This window comes from Nannospalax galili, unplaced genomic scaffold (assembly GCF_000622305.1).
Source record: "Nannospalax galili isolate Female #2095 unplaced genomic scaffold, S.galili_v1.0 scaffold189, whole genome shotgun sequence".
Classification (NCBI taxonomy): Eukaryota; Metazoa; Chordata; class Mammalia; order Rodentia; family Spalacidae; genus Nannospalax; species Nannospalax galili.
This window is the reverse complement of record NW_008360331.1, coordinates 955,448-971,115: the sequence shown is the minus strand read 5'-3', so window position 1 is coordinate 971,115 and position 15,668 is coordinate 955,448. Positions and strand designations below refer to the sequence as shown.

The 15,668-nt window shown below is 41.4% G+C and overlaps 1 protein-coding gene across 2 annotated transcripts in view; it reads left to right on the top strand.

Annotated features, from left to right (window-relative positions):
* Positions 1–546: 546 nt before the first annotated feature.
* The window catches only part of Cisd2 (CDGSH iron sulfur domain 2), a 64,914-nt gene continuing 49,792 nt past the window's right edge, over positions 547–15,668 (top strand). For both annotated transcript variants that reach the window (XM_029560221.1, XM_008826154.3), the window contains exon 1: positions 547–2,390. In XM_029560221.1, the coding sequence (XP_029416081.1) occupies positions 2,116–2,390 (275 nt within the window). In that variant the 5' untranslated portion in view covers positions 547–2,115. The remainder of the gene's footprint in view (positions 2,391–15,668) is intronic.

Below are 15,668 nucleotides of genomic sequence, written 5' to 3'. Positions count from 1 at the left end.
AAAAGGAAACTGAAATCCTAATGTAGTCACTAACCTTTTAAACCATGACTTTGATATATCATCTGTATTGCTGTACTGTAGTTCACAAAGAGGTACCTGTATCCAACCATCTGAAATTTCCAATGTAATTTTATGTAAACAAATTTTTTGTTTGTTTTATTTTGAGAGAGTCTCCCTGTAGCTCCAGCTGGCCTGGAACTCATGCTATGTAGACCAGGTTGGTTGCAATCTCACTGAGCCTGCCTCTTGCCTCTGGGGTCAAAGGTGTGCATCACCACTCCCGGCTCCTTAAACAATTTGATCAGGCTAAAAAAAAAGATAGAAAATTGTTTCCCCAAGGTTTTCATTACCTGTTACCTTTCTTTTTCTCTAGTTTTTTACTTAAGAAATAATCAGAGAGATTAAATTTAACAGTTCAAAGGAGGACAGTTTATTTTAAAATATTACCAGCCACTTGCTCTAGACTACCTTCAACTCCCTAGTTTTTGTGATTTCTGTAAAAACAAACAAACAAACAAACAAAAAAAAAAACCAGACAAGACAGAGTGTAGTATAGCAGACAGGTGGAGTTTATTAAGATAATGTGGACCCTCACAAGGGATGGAGTGGGCAGTGGTCAAAGGGACCTTGCAGAGGCCAAGAAACATTTTCATGGGGTGATGACACAGCACAATCATGGTGGCAAACGCCTTTAATCCAAGGATTCTGGAGGCAGAGGCAGGGGGATCTCTGTGAGATGGAATCTAGCCTGGTCTTCATAGCAAGTTTCAGTTCAGCTGGGGCTACAGAGAGACCCTGTCTTAAAAAAAAAAAAACAACCAAAAGAAAAAACAGAAACTCCAAACCCAACACTTCCATGGGGTGACAGTGGACAATAGCCAGAGAAACTCATTACAAGTTTAAATAGGCTTGTACTATTTAACTTTCTGGAACAGACAACGTTCCTGAGGGGCACTTTCCTGTTAGGTGACTGACAGGCCCATCTGGATTAACTCTTATGGCCGTGGAACAATGGTTAAGTCTTTGTTCTTCACCAGAAAGCTCTCTTCTTCTGCAGTACACAGCAACCTTATGATATTTTGGGCAGTTTAAGAGTATCACATCTTCACCCGGGGCTAGAGATGGGACTTAGATCCCAGTTTTGTGACAAGTAATCAGAGTCCTGCAATGAAAAGTTCCTGCTTTTGTAAACTGCAGGTTTTGAGTGAGAGGTCCACCCTGAGTGACCTTCAAGACTGCTAATTTGACTAGCTAACAGTACGCTGCTGGTCCAGAGGAGGGCCGGAAATAATGGGGTATGGTGCTCAGGCATCAACCTCACAATGACTTTATTACCTTTGTTTGTTGTGACAGTGTCTCTCTGTAGCCTCAGCTGGCATAGAACTCGCTATGTAGACCAGGTTGGCCTCGCTCTCAGAGATTATCCTGTCTCTGCCCCTGAGTGCTGCGATTAAAGAAGTGTGTTATCGCGCCCGGCGGGTGCCTTACGCTGGATATTCTGACTTCAGTCAAAATAAGTACGACTTCAGGTACTTTCGAAGAAGCCGGCTTCTACAAACTAACAGAGCTGGGGCGATCGCAGCGTTTGGAAGGTGGAGACAAGAGGAAGAGAAGTTCCCAGACAGCGTCCGCTACACTGTAACCCAGCTGGAAGCCAGCCTGGGTTACAGCGGACTGTCAAACAAACAAAAGATACAGGGGAGGTAAAACGCCATTTTCCTGAAAGTTTTCGTTAGCTGACCTGCAAAAAGGGCTGAAAATATCTAAGCAAGGCCTATCATGGCTGTCAGGCCGGGTAGAGGGAGCAGTGGGCAGTTCTTGCTTTGGGCAGGTCTTTTCGAGGAGGTGCGGTGGCAGCTGAGGCTCCGGGGAACTCGGTGCTAGGTCAGCGGGTACCTGGTCGGGGCACCCCCGCTTCGGGAAGGAGCCGGTACACGGACGGAGAGACTCACTTGTGGAAGGCGGCTTCCAGTGAGCAGGCGCGGTCAGTGCTAGCCCCCGCCCGGCGAGCTTTCCGCGGCCCGCCGGCTTCCGCAGACGTCAAAGGTCCTGTGAGCGCTCCCTTCAAACCACTGGTCCAGGGCAGGCCAGCTCCGCGAGCCCGCGGCCCGCGCCATGCACGTCACTCTGCGCGCGCCAATCGCCGCCAGGCCGTCGCTCTCCCCGCCGCCCCGGCCCCTCCCGCGCCGCCGAGCCCGCGACCTCCCGCCGGGCCTTCGGCTCTCGCGCAGGCGCGGCAGCCGCCGAGCTGTTGGGGACGCGGGCGCGGAGCTGACGGGCCGACAGGATGGTCTTGGAGAGCGTGGCCCGCATCGTGAAGGTGCAGCTGCCCGCCTACCTCAAGCAGCTGCCGGTCCCGGAGAGCATTACCGGCTTCGCTCGCCTCACAGGTAACCCTTCCCTGCAGCCCGGTCCTCCCGCCGCCTCGGAGCGAGTGGAGCAGAGAGTCAGGGGCGGAGCGAGCCGACCAGCGGCATGTGACCGGGCCCTGCGTGCGCATGCGCACCAGCGCGGCGGAAGTGAAGCCGGAACCGTGCGCCGCCTGTGGTGGCGCGGGCCCCAACCCTGGAGTTATAGGATGACCTGAGTGCCGCTCAGCGATGACCGCATTTCTAAATGAGGCGCTGGGCTCGGAGCGGGCTATCTTCCCTCCGTCGTGTTCGTCGCTCATTGCAGCGCGCTTATTTAAAGTGTTCGTTTCCGAGGCGTCGTGTGCGCGTGGAGACAAGGACGGCCCCCCGTAAAGCGTGGATGGTGGTTTTTATTTAGTAACTGGATTAAACGTGACCTCCGTCCCGAAGGGTACCTGGAAGCTTGGGGTCACTTCCGTAACGACAGCCCCGGGAGCAAGTTGAGGCGGTAGGGGTACAGAAAAGATAGCCACGAAGCCTCCCAAGGCTGATATGCAGCGCCTCTTAGAACATCAAATGTGGATGGACGCAGCCTAGTGTAGCCACGGGCCCGCCTGTGCCATAAAGATGTCGCAACTCAGTATTTCACCTCTTGAGGATAAAACCTCCAGAATGTAGCCAGTATTTGGAAGGTTTTGTTGGGTTCTGAGCGTTACAATGTAAGGTAGATGTTTCTAAATTTTATCCGTACACCGACTGGGATGGTGAGAAAATCAAGGTTTGAATTGTATCCGGGCTATCCAGGAATGCAAAAAAATATGAAGATAATTCTGAGCGAGGTAGGTTTGCGTAGCCGGGAGCATTCTATAGACTAGTAGATGACTTCAAATACAGTGATTGAAGACTGGTGGAGGAAAATAAGATTAATTCTGTCTAGACCAGAAGACAATTCGTAACAAATCGGTGAGGAGTATCGAGATGACTGTCAGCCCCCAAGGGAGTTTCTTATTTTCTCTTGGTTTTTGTTAAATATTTTACTAAAATAGATGTGCATTTGATGCTAGCCCCTCTTGGTGATTAAAAATAAGGGACTTGCGGTAGGTGGAATTAGATGGATAAACTGTATATGCATACCCGTATTATCAGATTTTATGGCTAATGACAGCTGCTCCGTTAATAAATAGGTGGTGAGATTTTAGCATTTTTAAATGTTGAGGTTTGGTGGATGTATGAAATTGATTAGCTAAATAATAAACACAGAAACGTGTAGACATCTAAAGGGACATAAAATTAACAAAGTGAAAAAAAATCCTTCAAATTTCCCAAGTGTCCATAAACATCAAAACCTCTTGAACCTCTGAAATTTTTTAAATTTTGCTTTTTTTTGGAGACAGAGTCTTCCCGTAGCCCCATCTGGCCTGGAAATTGTATGTAGACCAGGCTGGCTTCCATCTCACAGAGATCTGCCTGCCTCTGCCTCCAGTGTTGAGACCAAGGGCTTCTCCACCATGCCTGGCTCTCCATCATTATTTTAATAAATTGTAGCAATTGTGTAAAAATGACTTTATCATTACTTAAGCATTGTATTTAAAGTAATTCTCTTGTCATTGTTTGAACACTTTGTTTCACATAAAGTAACAAAATAGTGTTAGAGTATCACAGTAATTCTAACCATTCTCTTGTAGCTTGAAATTTGGAATGCTGCTTTTGAAAAAGTTAGAATTGTAGTAGTTGATTCCCTCCCTCTTTGAGTTACATACTCTTGAATGTCGTCAGTGAATTGGTAATGCAAAGTCCAAAGAATGGTTATCTTGTGACATTTGTTCTGTTTTGCCAATTTACTTTAATAATACGTATTAGCTTTTTAAAAATATAACAATACAGTTTATTTAATATTTTATTTTTATTATGAGTGTATTGCCTGCATCTGAGTGCACCCATGTCATGCCATGCCCATGGAGGTCAGAAGTGGGTGTTAGATCCCCTGGAACTGGAATTATGGATGGTTGTTAGCCACCATGTGGGTGTTGGGAAGCTAACCTGGGTCCTTTGCAAGAGCAGGCAGTTTCCATAACTGCTGAGCCATCTCTCCAGCCTCCATTAATTAGCTTTGTAGCAATTCAAAAGGAATCAGTCTCCTCTCACCCTAGTCTAGGGCAACCTGAATTATATATGTTGGTTCTGGCTGTGGCTACACTTGTATTAGTTTCAGGTTTTTTTTTTTTTTTATAAACAGAATGTACTTGAAACAGATTAGAAAGTATGGCACTGGGTTAGTGGCTAGTTTTTAAAAGCATATGTTCTTGAAAGCCCCGCTGTCAACAAATGTTTAATTCCTATTTAAAGGCATTAAGGAAATTCAACCTTGACTTCCCCCCCTCTTTAATCAATAGTGTATAGTAATTTTCACTTGAAATTATGAAATATTTAATGTGAGGACTATTAAGTATAATGACAATTCTGATACCTGTTGTTTTGTGTCATTCTGTTTTCAGAGGTTGTCTCCTGCAATACAGTGTTTGAGGCTGGCCTCAAATTTACTATGTAGTTGAGGGTGATGATGAACTCCTGATCCTCTGCCTTACCCTTCCCATTATAGGCCTGCTTGTACTACCACACCTGGCTAACTGTAACATCTCAATAGTAGATCTAAAATTTTATTTATTTTTTTATGTGTATGAGTGTTTTACCTGATGTAAGTGCACCCGTGCATGCAGTGCCCACTGAGGCAGGAAAAGGATGTCAGATCCCCTGAAACTGGAGTTACGGATAGTTGCTAGCTACCATATTGGTGCTGAAAATGGAATCTGGTTCCTACAAGAGCAACTGGTGCTCTTAACTGCCCAGCCATCTCTCCAGCCCCTTAATAAGTAGACATCTTAGCCCCATTATGGTGTCTACCATTTAACTGTCATAATTTTTTTGGTCTTTTTGTGTTGTTGTTGTCTTTTTGAGACAGGATCTCCCTGTAGCCCTAGCTGTCCTGGAACTCACTATGAAGACCAGGCTAGCCTTGAACTCATAGAGATCTGCCTGCCTCTGCCTCTTGAGTGCTGGGATTAAAGGCATTTGCCACCCCCAGCTTAACATTCATAATTTGAATTGCTTGTTTGTTCAAGAAACATGAATGTCCTTGAAATAACTGATTTATGAAAGCAATCTGTTTTGAATAGAGCAACAACAGTTGCAGGCAGTTGAAGTATTCTTTTTTTAAAAAATATTTTATTTATTATTTTTATTTTATGTGTATGAGTGTATTGCCTGCATGTAAATAAGTGCTACAAACTGTCCTTAATTCCAGTTCCAGAAGTATTCATTTTTACAATTTATTTTACTTTATGTGTATGAGTGCACATGTGTTGTTCAGTGTCTGAGGAGGCCAGAAAAGGGCATCAACTCCCCTGGAACTGAAGTTGTGAACAGTTGTTAGCCTCCATGTGGGAGCTGGGAATGGAACCTGGGTCCTCTGCAAGAGCAGCCAGTGCTCTTAACCCCTGAGCCATCTCTCCAGCCCAGCCCCCTATTTTGAAGTATTCTTGGTAGAAAACTTCAAGCTGTTTTTCACTCCATCTCCCCTTCAGAGTAGAGTAATAGCTAATGGCATTTGGCTTTCTTGAGTCAACTCCTTGGGGAATCTATAAATGAGGACTTTTCATTGAAGTATATACTTGGAAAATAGTTTTTCAGCACTTCATTTAAGTATGTAGGAGACCAAAAAGAATTACCATTTTCTTCTATGGAAATTAGTCAGAAAGGAGGCTAGAGAGATGGCTCAGGGGTTAAGAGCGCTAGCTCCATAACTCCAGTTCAAGGGATCTGACACACTCTTCTGATCTCTGTGGGCACTGCACGACACGGGTGCACTTACACACATGCAGGCAATACACTCATACACACAAAATATTTTTTGAAATGTGTCAAAAAAGTTATAGTTCACATTACTGTTGCTTGCATTTCCTTCCCTATTTGGATTTGATGGAGGGTTCCCCCCACCCTCACAAAAGCAGTTGGCCTTCTCATGATGACTCTGCATTCTTGGAAAACACATGAAGATTCTTAATTACCATAGAGTATTTAAACATAGTTTTGATCCGTCAGAAACAAACGGTCCTTCTTTCTGTTAGATTTGAGAATAATGCCTGTTAGGTAAACTAGTGTAATCCTTCCCTTTGGAAGTATAATTATAATACTTTGAGCCTCAAAAGAAAAGTTTTTACCATCACATAAACTTTAAAAATAGAACTGCAAAAAGAAAAATGTTCCCTTTCAAGTCAGAAAACAGTTTATTTCTAGATTTGCAAGCTGGCCTTAAAATTTTGGCCACTTGAATTAGTTTGCTTCTTTGTAACTTAATAGATTTTACTCTTAAAGACCAACCATTGAGAGACTTGTAACCCAAAAGTATCAGCCTTATAGTAAGTTCATTCCTGTTATTTGTCTAGAAGGAACAAGTTTTGAACCTGTAATTTAGAAGTAGGATAGAATTGAAAACATACCCAGGCCTGTAGAGATGGCTCAGTGGTTAAGAGCACTAACTGCTCTTTCAGAGGACCCAGGTTCCGTTCCCAGCACCCATATGGTGGCTAATAGCCATTTATAATTCCAGTTCTAGGAGATCCGACACCCTTTCTGGCCTCTGCAGACGTTGCACATGGGTGCATTTACATGCGGGCAGAACATTCATACACATTAAATCAAAATAAATAAAAAGTGAAAAGACAGCGTATGCCCTTAGAAAAACTTGCCCGAGGGGCTAGAGAGATGGCTCAGCAGTTAAGAGAGCACACTGCTTTTGCAGAGGACTTGAATTCACTTCTCAACTCCCACATCAGTGGTTCACAACTACCTGTAACTCCAGATCCAGGGGATCCCATGCCTCTGGCCTCTCCGGGCACTTGCACTCATGTATGTACACATAACTGACACAGGTGCACACAAATCCACAGAATTGAAAATAAAATTTTAAAAAATCCTGCTGAAGTATGTTTGTAATAGCCGTATTTATAATGTTCTTCCAAGCTGGAAGCAGCCTAAACCCCTACCAATATGAAAATGGATGAATTATGATGTATTCATAGTTTGCTGGTTGCAATAAATAGAAGCAAGTTACTGATCCACTAGATGAATCCCAAAAACTTTTTATTGAATGAAAGAACATTTGATTGTAGAAATCAATAGTGGAAGAATAAGACTGGAAAGATCCAGGGAAATACTTTCTAAGGTAAAGAAATATTTACAGAAAAATTCACTTGTGTCTATAGGTGTGCATTTTCTTGTCATAAGATACAGCTAACCATTTAATATCTTTGTTTCAGTTATTAATTAATTTTATGATTAAATATTATTAAAAGTATTAAATAATTTTTTGGGTCTTTGTTTGTTTGTTTGTTTTGAGACAGGGTCTCCCTGTAGCCCCAGCTAGCCTGGAACTCACTACGTAGATCAGGCTGGCCTCCATCTCACAGAGATCTGCCTGCCTCTGCCTCTTGAGTACTGGGATTTTTTTTTTTAAAGGCATATACCACCATACCTAGCTTCTGGCTTAAAAATTATTAAATGATGTTTTAAAAAGTGTAACAAAAGGTGAATTTTCTCAGAAAAGCATATAAAAAAGTTGTGATTATTAACATGTAAATAATTTCTGAAAGACAAGAATTTGATTTTAGAAATCTTTTTTAATAATTTAGGGAAATATTTAATGGTTAATTTTAGATTTTAAGTTCTCTTCTACTTAGTTCAACATTGCTTAAAAGCTAGCTTTTGTGGAGAACAGGTTGGAGCTCAAACATTTTCTGCCATATAACTATTTCCCTATTAAAGTTTTTTTCAAGTCATCATGTATTTATTGAGCACCTACTCTAGGCCATGCAGTGTTCTAGGAACTAGAGTACTACTGTATTCATAATAGAATGGGAAAAATTTAAAATTTATTGTTTTATTGCCCCTTTGATCTTGAGATAGTATTAGGCTTTGTATTAGTTACTTTTCTGTTGCCGTGATAAAATATCATGTCCAAGGGAACTTATAAAAGGAAGAGCTTATTTGGCTTACAGTTCCAGAAGGGTCTGAGTCTACCATGGTGGGGAGGCATGACAGGAGGCAGCCGGAGCAGACAGCTAAGAATTCACTTCTTCATGCATATGCTGGGAGCAGCGAGATAAAAACTGGAATTGGGAAGGGCTTCTGAACTCTCAAAGCCAGACCCCAGTATCGTGCTTCCTCCAGCAAGGCTACACCTCCTAGGGATTCCATGACCTTCCCCAAGCAGCACCACCAACTGACCAAGTGTTCAGGTACTTGGAGCCTATGGAGGGCATTCTCACTCATACTTTAAGTGATAATAGTAAAATGTGAAAGTAGTAAAATATTATTAATTTTATTTCCCCCAGCATTACAGAGGTTGAAACAGAAAGATGGGCAGTTTGAGGCTACCTTGGACTACATATTGAATTCCAGGACTACACAATAGGAACCTTTGTTATCCCCCACACCCCTAGTTTCTTCTCTTCCCTTCTCCCTCCTTCCCTCCCTCCATTCTTTCCTTCCATAGTTGCTGTAGCTGTACTCAAGACTAGCCTAGAACTGTGTCACTTAGGCTGCTTTCAAATTCACAACAATCCTTATGCCTTAGTCCCTGAATATAGGGATTGTAGACATGAATCACCATGCCCAGCAAAAAATTTTCTTCTACATTGAGAAATAGAGGGAGCTAGAGAGATGGCTCATTAGTTAAGAGCACTTGATGTGCTTCCAGAGGACCCTGGCTCAATTTCCAGCGGCCACATGGCAGCTAACAACCATTGATCACTCCAGGGGATTCAACACCCTCTTCTGGCCTCTGCAGGGCATTGCCTGCATGTGGTGTACTTACATACATGCAGGCAAAACACTTGTACACATAAAAATAATAAAATACTTAAAAAATAGATTATTTGCTATAAATGATACATAAAGAATGTTATAAAATCAATATTTTATCATTTTTATATATACAAGTTGTATTGCCTGCATGTGTGTAAGTGCACTCGTGTCATGCAGTGCCCGCAGAGGTCAGAAGGTGTGTTGGACCCCCTGGAACTGGAGTAATGGACGATTCTTAGTCGCCATGTGGGTGCTGGGCATTAAACTCTGGTCCTCTGCAAGAGCAGTCAGTGCTCTTAACCACTGAGCCATCTTTCCAGCCCAAGTTTTCAATATTTTTATGGCATTATTATATTTCTTGGGCTGGGGATAAAGCTCAGTGGGTAGAATACTTGCTGAATATGCACAAAGCCCTAGGTTCAATCTTCAGTTTGTCACATAAACCTGGTGTGGTGGTGCAAGACTGGTGTCTTGGCACTCAGAAGTTCTAGGTCATCCATGCCAGTATAGCAAGTTCAAGACCAGCCTGGGATACATTAAACCCGTTTCAAAAACAAAACGACAGTATTCTTTACTGAGATCCATGTGAGGCTGTGTGTACCTCAAATGTTTTTGCAAGTGGTTGGTTGTGGTTTAGGAGCATAACTCAGTGGTAGAGTATGTGCTGACAATCCATGAGGCCTTGGGTTCAATTCCCAGCCCTAGAAAAAAAAAAAAGGTTTCTATAATTTGATCAGCAATAGGATGTCATAAGTCATTGCATTAAACCTATTTCTTTTTCCTTAAGGAAACGCTCAGAAATTTTTTTGTAATACTGCCTGCTGTTCATGTTGCTTTGAAATGCTTTTTTTCTGTTTGATTTTGTTTCTCTGATGGTTCTGTCTTTTTAATCTTATTATTTATCATAATCAAAGGAAAAGTCAGTTTAAACATTTGGACCCAGCTCAATAGTAGTGTAAGGATTCTCTGATTTCTTTCTTAATTAGAAACAAGAGATTTTCTTCCCCTTAAGTTAGAAACAGAGAATTTATTGGAAGTGAAAAAATTTTAATTAAGAGGGAAAAAAATTAAAAATCAACTCTCTTACACTGAAGTAAAAAGCAGTGTTACAGCCTAACTGGGTACTTTTTTTGTTTTTTAGACTGAATGTTAAGGTCAGGCAGTGCCATCTATGCAACTTTATAGACAAAATGTGTTTCTCTCCAACCTCTAATCTCTTCACACTTTCCTCTTCTCATTCCCTAACCCTTGATGGTTTTCACAATGGCACCTCCTTCCTGTAAATGGAACAAAGCCCACCCTAAGGAAACTACTCCCCTGTAACCATCCTGAGTGTTTTTTGTTTTGTTGTTTTTACCCCTCCTTGTCCTTCTGGGATGGAGTAGAGAGAGTTGGTATTTTTCTTGTTCTGCATAGCTCTTTCCACCAAGACAGTTTCAAAGGAAGCTCTGTCTTCCCTGAAAGCCTCTGTCATCTATTAGGACAGTATTACCCACACTCTTCAAGCTGTTATCTGTTGTGATAGTTTGGAAGAGAATGACTCCTAAGTATTTGAACACTTTGTCCCCAGCTGGTGGCAATGTTTCGGGAGGTTTAGGAGGGGTGGCTTTTCTGGAGGCAGCATGTTACTGAGGATGGGCTTTAGCCTTGCCCATTTCCAGTTTTCTCTCTTTGCTTGCTGTGCCTGCTTGAAAATGTGACCCTCGGCTTTCTGTTCAGCTGCCTCCTGCTGTGCCTCTCCCACCATGGTGGACTCTTATACCTCTGGAATTGTAAATCCATCAAACTCTAATTTTTAAAAATTTATTTATTTTTAATTTATTTACTTATTTTTATTTTATGTATATGAGTGTTTTGCCTGCATGTATGTGCACCTTTGTTGTACAGTGCCCACAGAGGTCACAAGAGAGTATCAGATCCCCTGGAACTGGAGTTTTCAAATGGTTGTTGGCCACTTAGTGGTGCTGGGAATCGAACCCAGGTCCTCTGGAAGAATAGACAGTGCTGTTAACTGCTGAGCCATCTCTCCAGTTCAAACTCTTCCTTTTTTAAGTTGCCTTGGACATGATTTCTGTCACAGCCACAGAAATGTAGCTGATATATCTGTGGACCTTTACTCTCTTCTACAGTCTTTGATGATGTTGGCATGCAAGTATCCCCCCCCCCCTTTTTTTGTATGGTCTCGTTTTGCTTATCGCTGCCCTTGTATACTTTTTCTTGGGAGGGAGGGGTTGTGTCATATATTAGAGTCCCCCTTTCATCTATAAAATGACACCAGAAGTCTAGAATTGTGAAAGGAGCATCAGACTTGCACTTAGCTCATGTTCCATAACTAACCAACCACCCAAACCTATTACTTTCTCTGTATGAGTTAGTGGTTCTTAAATTCCCAGGGCTTGAGCCACGTGGGGCACATGCCAATGTCCCAGACACCTAGGAACTAAGGCAGGAAGATCTGGAGTTTGAGGCCAGCCTGGACTGTTTATCAGGTTTCAGGCTGGCCTAGGTAATGTGGTTAGTCCTTGTCTCGAACAAGCAAATAACTTTTTTCTTTCAAGGGGATGGATAGAGATTGATCACAGACCTATTCTGAGACTGAACTATCCTCAGAAAATGTACACACACTGTTTATCAAGTTTTATGGAATCTCAATAGAATTTTTTTAAAAATCATATATCTTTTCTCTGCATTAGTGACCCACTTCCTTAGATTCAGGTTTTCTTCTGGGCTATTCTTTGTGGGGTTTTTTTTTGAGACAGTCTTAGCCTACTCTGGCTTGGAAGCTGTGATACTCCACCCTCAGTCTCCTGAATGCTGGGGATTATAAACATGCACCAGCACAGGAGGTTCATTGTATTTCCAGTAGGATTCTCTCACCTCCATCCTTCTCTGCTCTTCCTCATGGCCTTCCTTTAATCCATCTTCCATCAGATAGTAACTTGATTTGGTGAATGAGTTAATTTTCTAAGTATGTCTGTATTTAAATATTTCAGTGGTGCCCTATTGTGCACAGGGTACAAGTCTGCTTACCTATTGCATATCAGAATTGTTCATCATGGTATCTGCTTATGTCTATAATCCAGTTCATATTTCATTGTATTCCAGGAATACCATGGCAATCAGTTCCTCAGACCTTTTGTTGGTGTCATGTCTGTATCTGGCCTGTAGTTTCCTTTGCATAGTATGCAATGCCTCCTTTTATTTGCCTGTGAACTGTCTTCTTACTTATCATTCAGAAGTTCACATAGCTGTCAAAATTTGTGGTTTTGCTTACTTCAATGAATTATCACTTCTTCCTCTGCATGGCTTATATATGATTGCCCATACGCAGTGTGGTAGTCCTTTTCTGTACCTCTATATCATATACTGATGGAAAGCTCTTTTGTGGCAGGGCTTTTGTCTATAATTTTGATATCTTCCAAATCTATCATTTTACATATTGAGATTTTTTAGTTTTAGATGTTCTGGAAGCTTTTTTTTTTTTTCCCTTTAAACATTTAAAAAGCCTCCCTCTGTTTTAACCTCAGAAGCTGTAGGGAAAGGTAAACAAGCTCAGACCTGATAGGAATGGTCTAAATGCCAATTTGGTGAAGTATAAACTCAAGTTGACTAAAATTCTTTGTAGTGTTGGTTTATGTAAATCTGTTAAGAACAGGGAATTACAGGTCTCTTAGTGAGTAGACATTTACATAACTATAGGTTCCAGGTAGGATACATTAATAGCTTTCCTTCAAATAGTGTTGTGTAGTTTTTTGCCGAATAGTAAGTTGGAAGATTATTTTGCACATGGTTCTCTGTGCCTTGAAGATTCTTGAATCTTGAAGCCCTTGTCTCTCATTTTTCAGGTCTCTGTTTAGCTCCTTTTTTTTTTTTTCCAGAAATTCTTCCTTCCTCCCTTACCTAAAGTTGCAGTCAGCTCACTGCTCTGTCTCCAGGTTTTTGTTTCTGATTACTTTTATATTACTTTATTTTCTTTATAGTTTTTAGTACAGCCTGTGACTATGTTGTCTTTTGTTTGCTTATTGTGTATTCCCTCCTTCCTTACCTAACTATCTGTGTGCATCCCCATCTCTTAATTCAGTAATTGGAATATGGGGGTACTTGGTAAATATTGTTGAACAAACAAACGAATGATTGTTATTCCTATTTTACAGACAAATGAAACCTGGACTTAAGCCAAAGATAAACTGTGTATCAGCTGTATGCTGAGGTCTGACTTTTTTCCAGGCACTGCACTGTGCGTATGCACAGGAACAGTAAGCATCTGCTGTTTCTGCATTACAGTGTCTCCCAAGTGGGCGCTTATACAGTAAAATATTGAAAACAAATTAACAATAGGAAGTTCATCAGCTTTTATTCAGAAATGTTTGCTATGCACTTAAATTCTGTGTGAGTTGGTGCACATGCACGTGCGAATACATGTGGAGGCCAGAAGACAACTTTGAGTGTTGTCCTCCTTTCAGACATGGTCTCTCATTGGCTTGGGACTGGCCAGTTAGGCTAGATGGGTTGACCAGTGAGCCCCAGGGAGCCTCCTGTCTTGCCTCACCAAGAACTGGGATTGGAAGCATATGCTACCATACCTGGCTTTTCTATGTAGGTTCTGGGGATCAGACTCAGCTCTTCATGCTTACAGGGTAAGCACTTTGACCTGCTGAACAATCCCCCAAGCTCCATGCCCTTAAATCAATAATAAAAACAGAAAGGGGTTGAGCAAGATGGCTTAGTGGGTAAAAATGTTTTCTGTGAAGACCTGACAACCTGAGTTTAATTTGCTGATTCCACAATGGAAGGAGAGAACTGACTCCAAAAAATTGTCCTCTCACCTCCACATGTGCACTGTGGCACACATACACCTGTACTCACACATCGTACACACACCACCACCAATAATAATAAATAGAAAGGGAGATTTGGAAACATCAGATATTCTAGAATATAAGTTGACTGTGTAGAAACAGCATACTTTTGTTTTAGGTGATGTTTCTGGACTTACACAATTTCAAAACTCATTATTCTGAGCCTTGAACACAAAGTTAAACTAAACTATAAATTATGTATGTCTCAATAAAAAATAAATGTACTGAGCCAGGCACTATTGAGACAGTGAGGATACAGTGGTGACTCTGACAAATAAGGCCTCTGCTTTTATAGATCTTAATTGTGATTGGGGGCATGGTAGAGAAAGCAGTCACTGACTGAAATCATGTTTCAAATGTTACTATGAAATTGGGAAAATGGTTTAATAATCATATATTAAGTCAAAATGTAGGATATAGATGCTTTATACAATAAACACTAGAAGTGTACCAAAATATTACTAATTCTTGCTAGTATGATATTTAATAACTTTGTTTTATGTTTTTCTAAGTTTTCCAGATTTTTTTTTTTTGGTCTTTTTGGGACAGGGTCTCCCTGTAGCCCCAGCTGGCCTGGAACTCGCTATGTAGACCAGGCTGGCCTGGAACTCACAGAGATCCACCTGCCTCTGCCTCCCAAGTGCTGGGATTAAAGGCGTGTGCTACTACGCCCGGCATTTTTCCAGATTTTTATACCATGAATTTTTTATAATTCTAAAACAATAGGAATTAAAAATATGTGGGGGCTGGAGAGATGGCTCAGCAGTTAAGAGCACTGGCTACTCTTGTAGAGGTCCCAGGTTCAGTTCTTAGCACACATGTGGTGGCTAACAACTGTCTATAACTCCAGCTCCAGGGGATCTGACGCCCTCTTCTGGCCTCCACTGGCATTGCATGACACAGGTGCACTTACATACTGGCAAAACACTCATACACATGAAATTAATAATAAATAAAATAATATTTTAAAACATGCCATATAAAATATGCATTACTAAATTAATTTATATACTATTTATAAGTAGTATGTAATAAACATCAGATAAGTTCAAAGCAAATAGCCTATCTTAAAAGGTTTTTTTAATTTCTTATTTAAGTCTTCTGTATACTTCCTCAAGAAAAATCATCTTAGTTAATACACTTAAATTGATCTAAATTGAGTTTTAAAGCCTATATTGTTGGGCTGGAGAGAGGCTCAGCGGTTAAGAGCACTGGCTACTCTTTGGGAAGACCTAGGTTTGGTTCCCAGCACCCACAATGGTGGCTAACAACTTGCATTTGAGCATATCTTTCATGGTTTTTTTTTTTGGTCTTTTTGAGACAGGGTCTCCCTGTAGCTGGCCTAGAACTTGCTGTGTTCCAAAGCTTAATACCAAAATTCACCTCCTTCATCTAACCCATCCATCCAATCAATATTAGCCCTTCCCTTGTTCAATCTGGGGATGGCAGGACCCAAACATATTGCCCATACCCCATTGAAATATTCAGCGTAGCAAATCCAAAATACTTCCTTGCCTTGCTTTTTCTATGGTGTATTCTCTTCCTTCTCACCAAATCTAGTAATTCCCATGTTACACCTCCTCCTGGAAACTGTAAG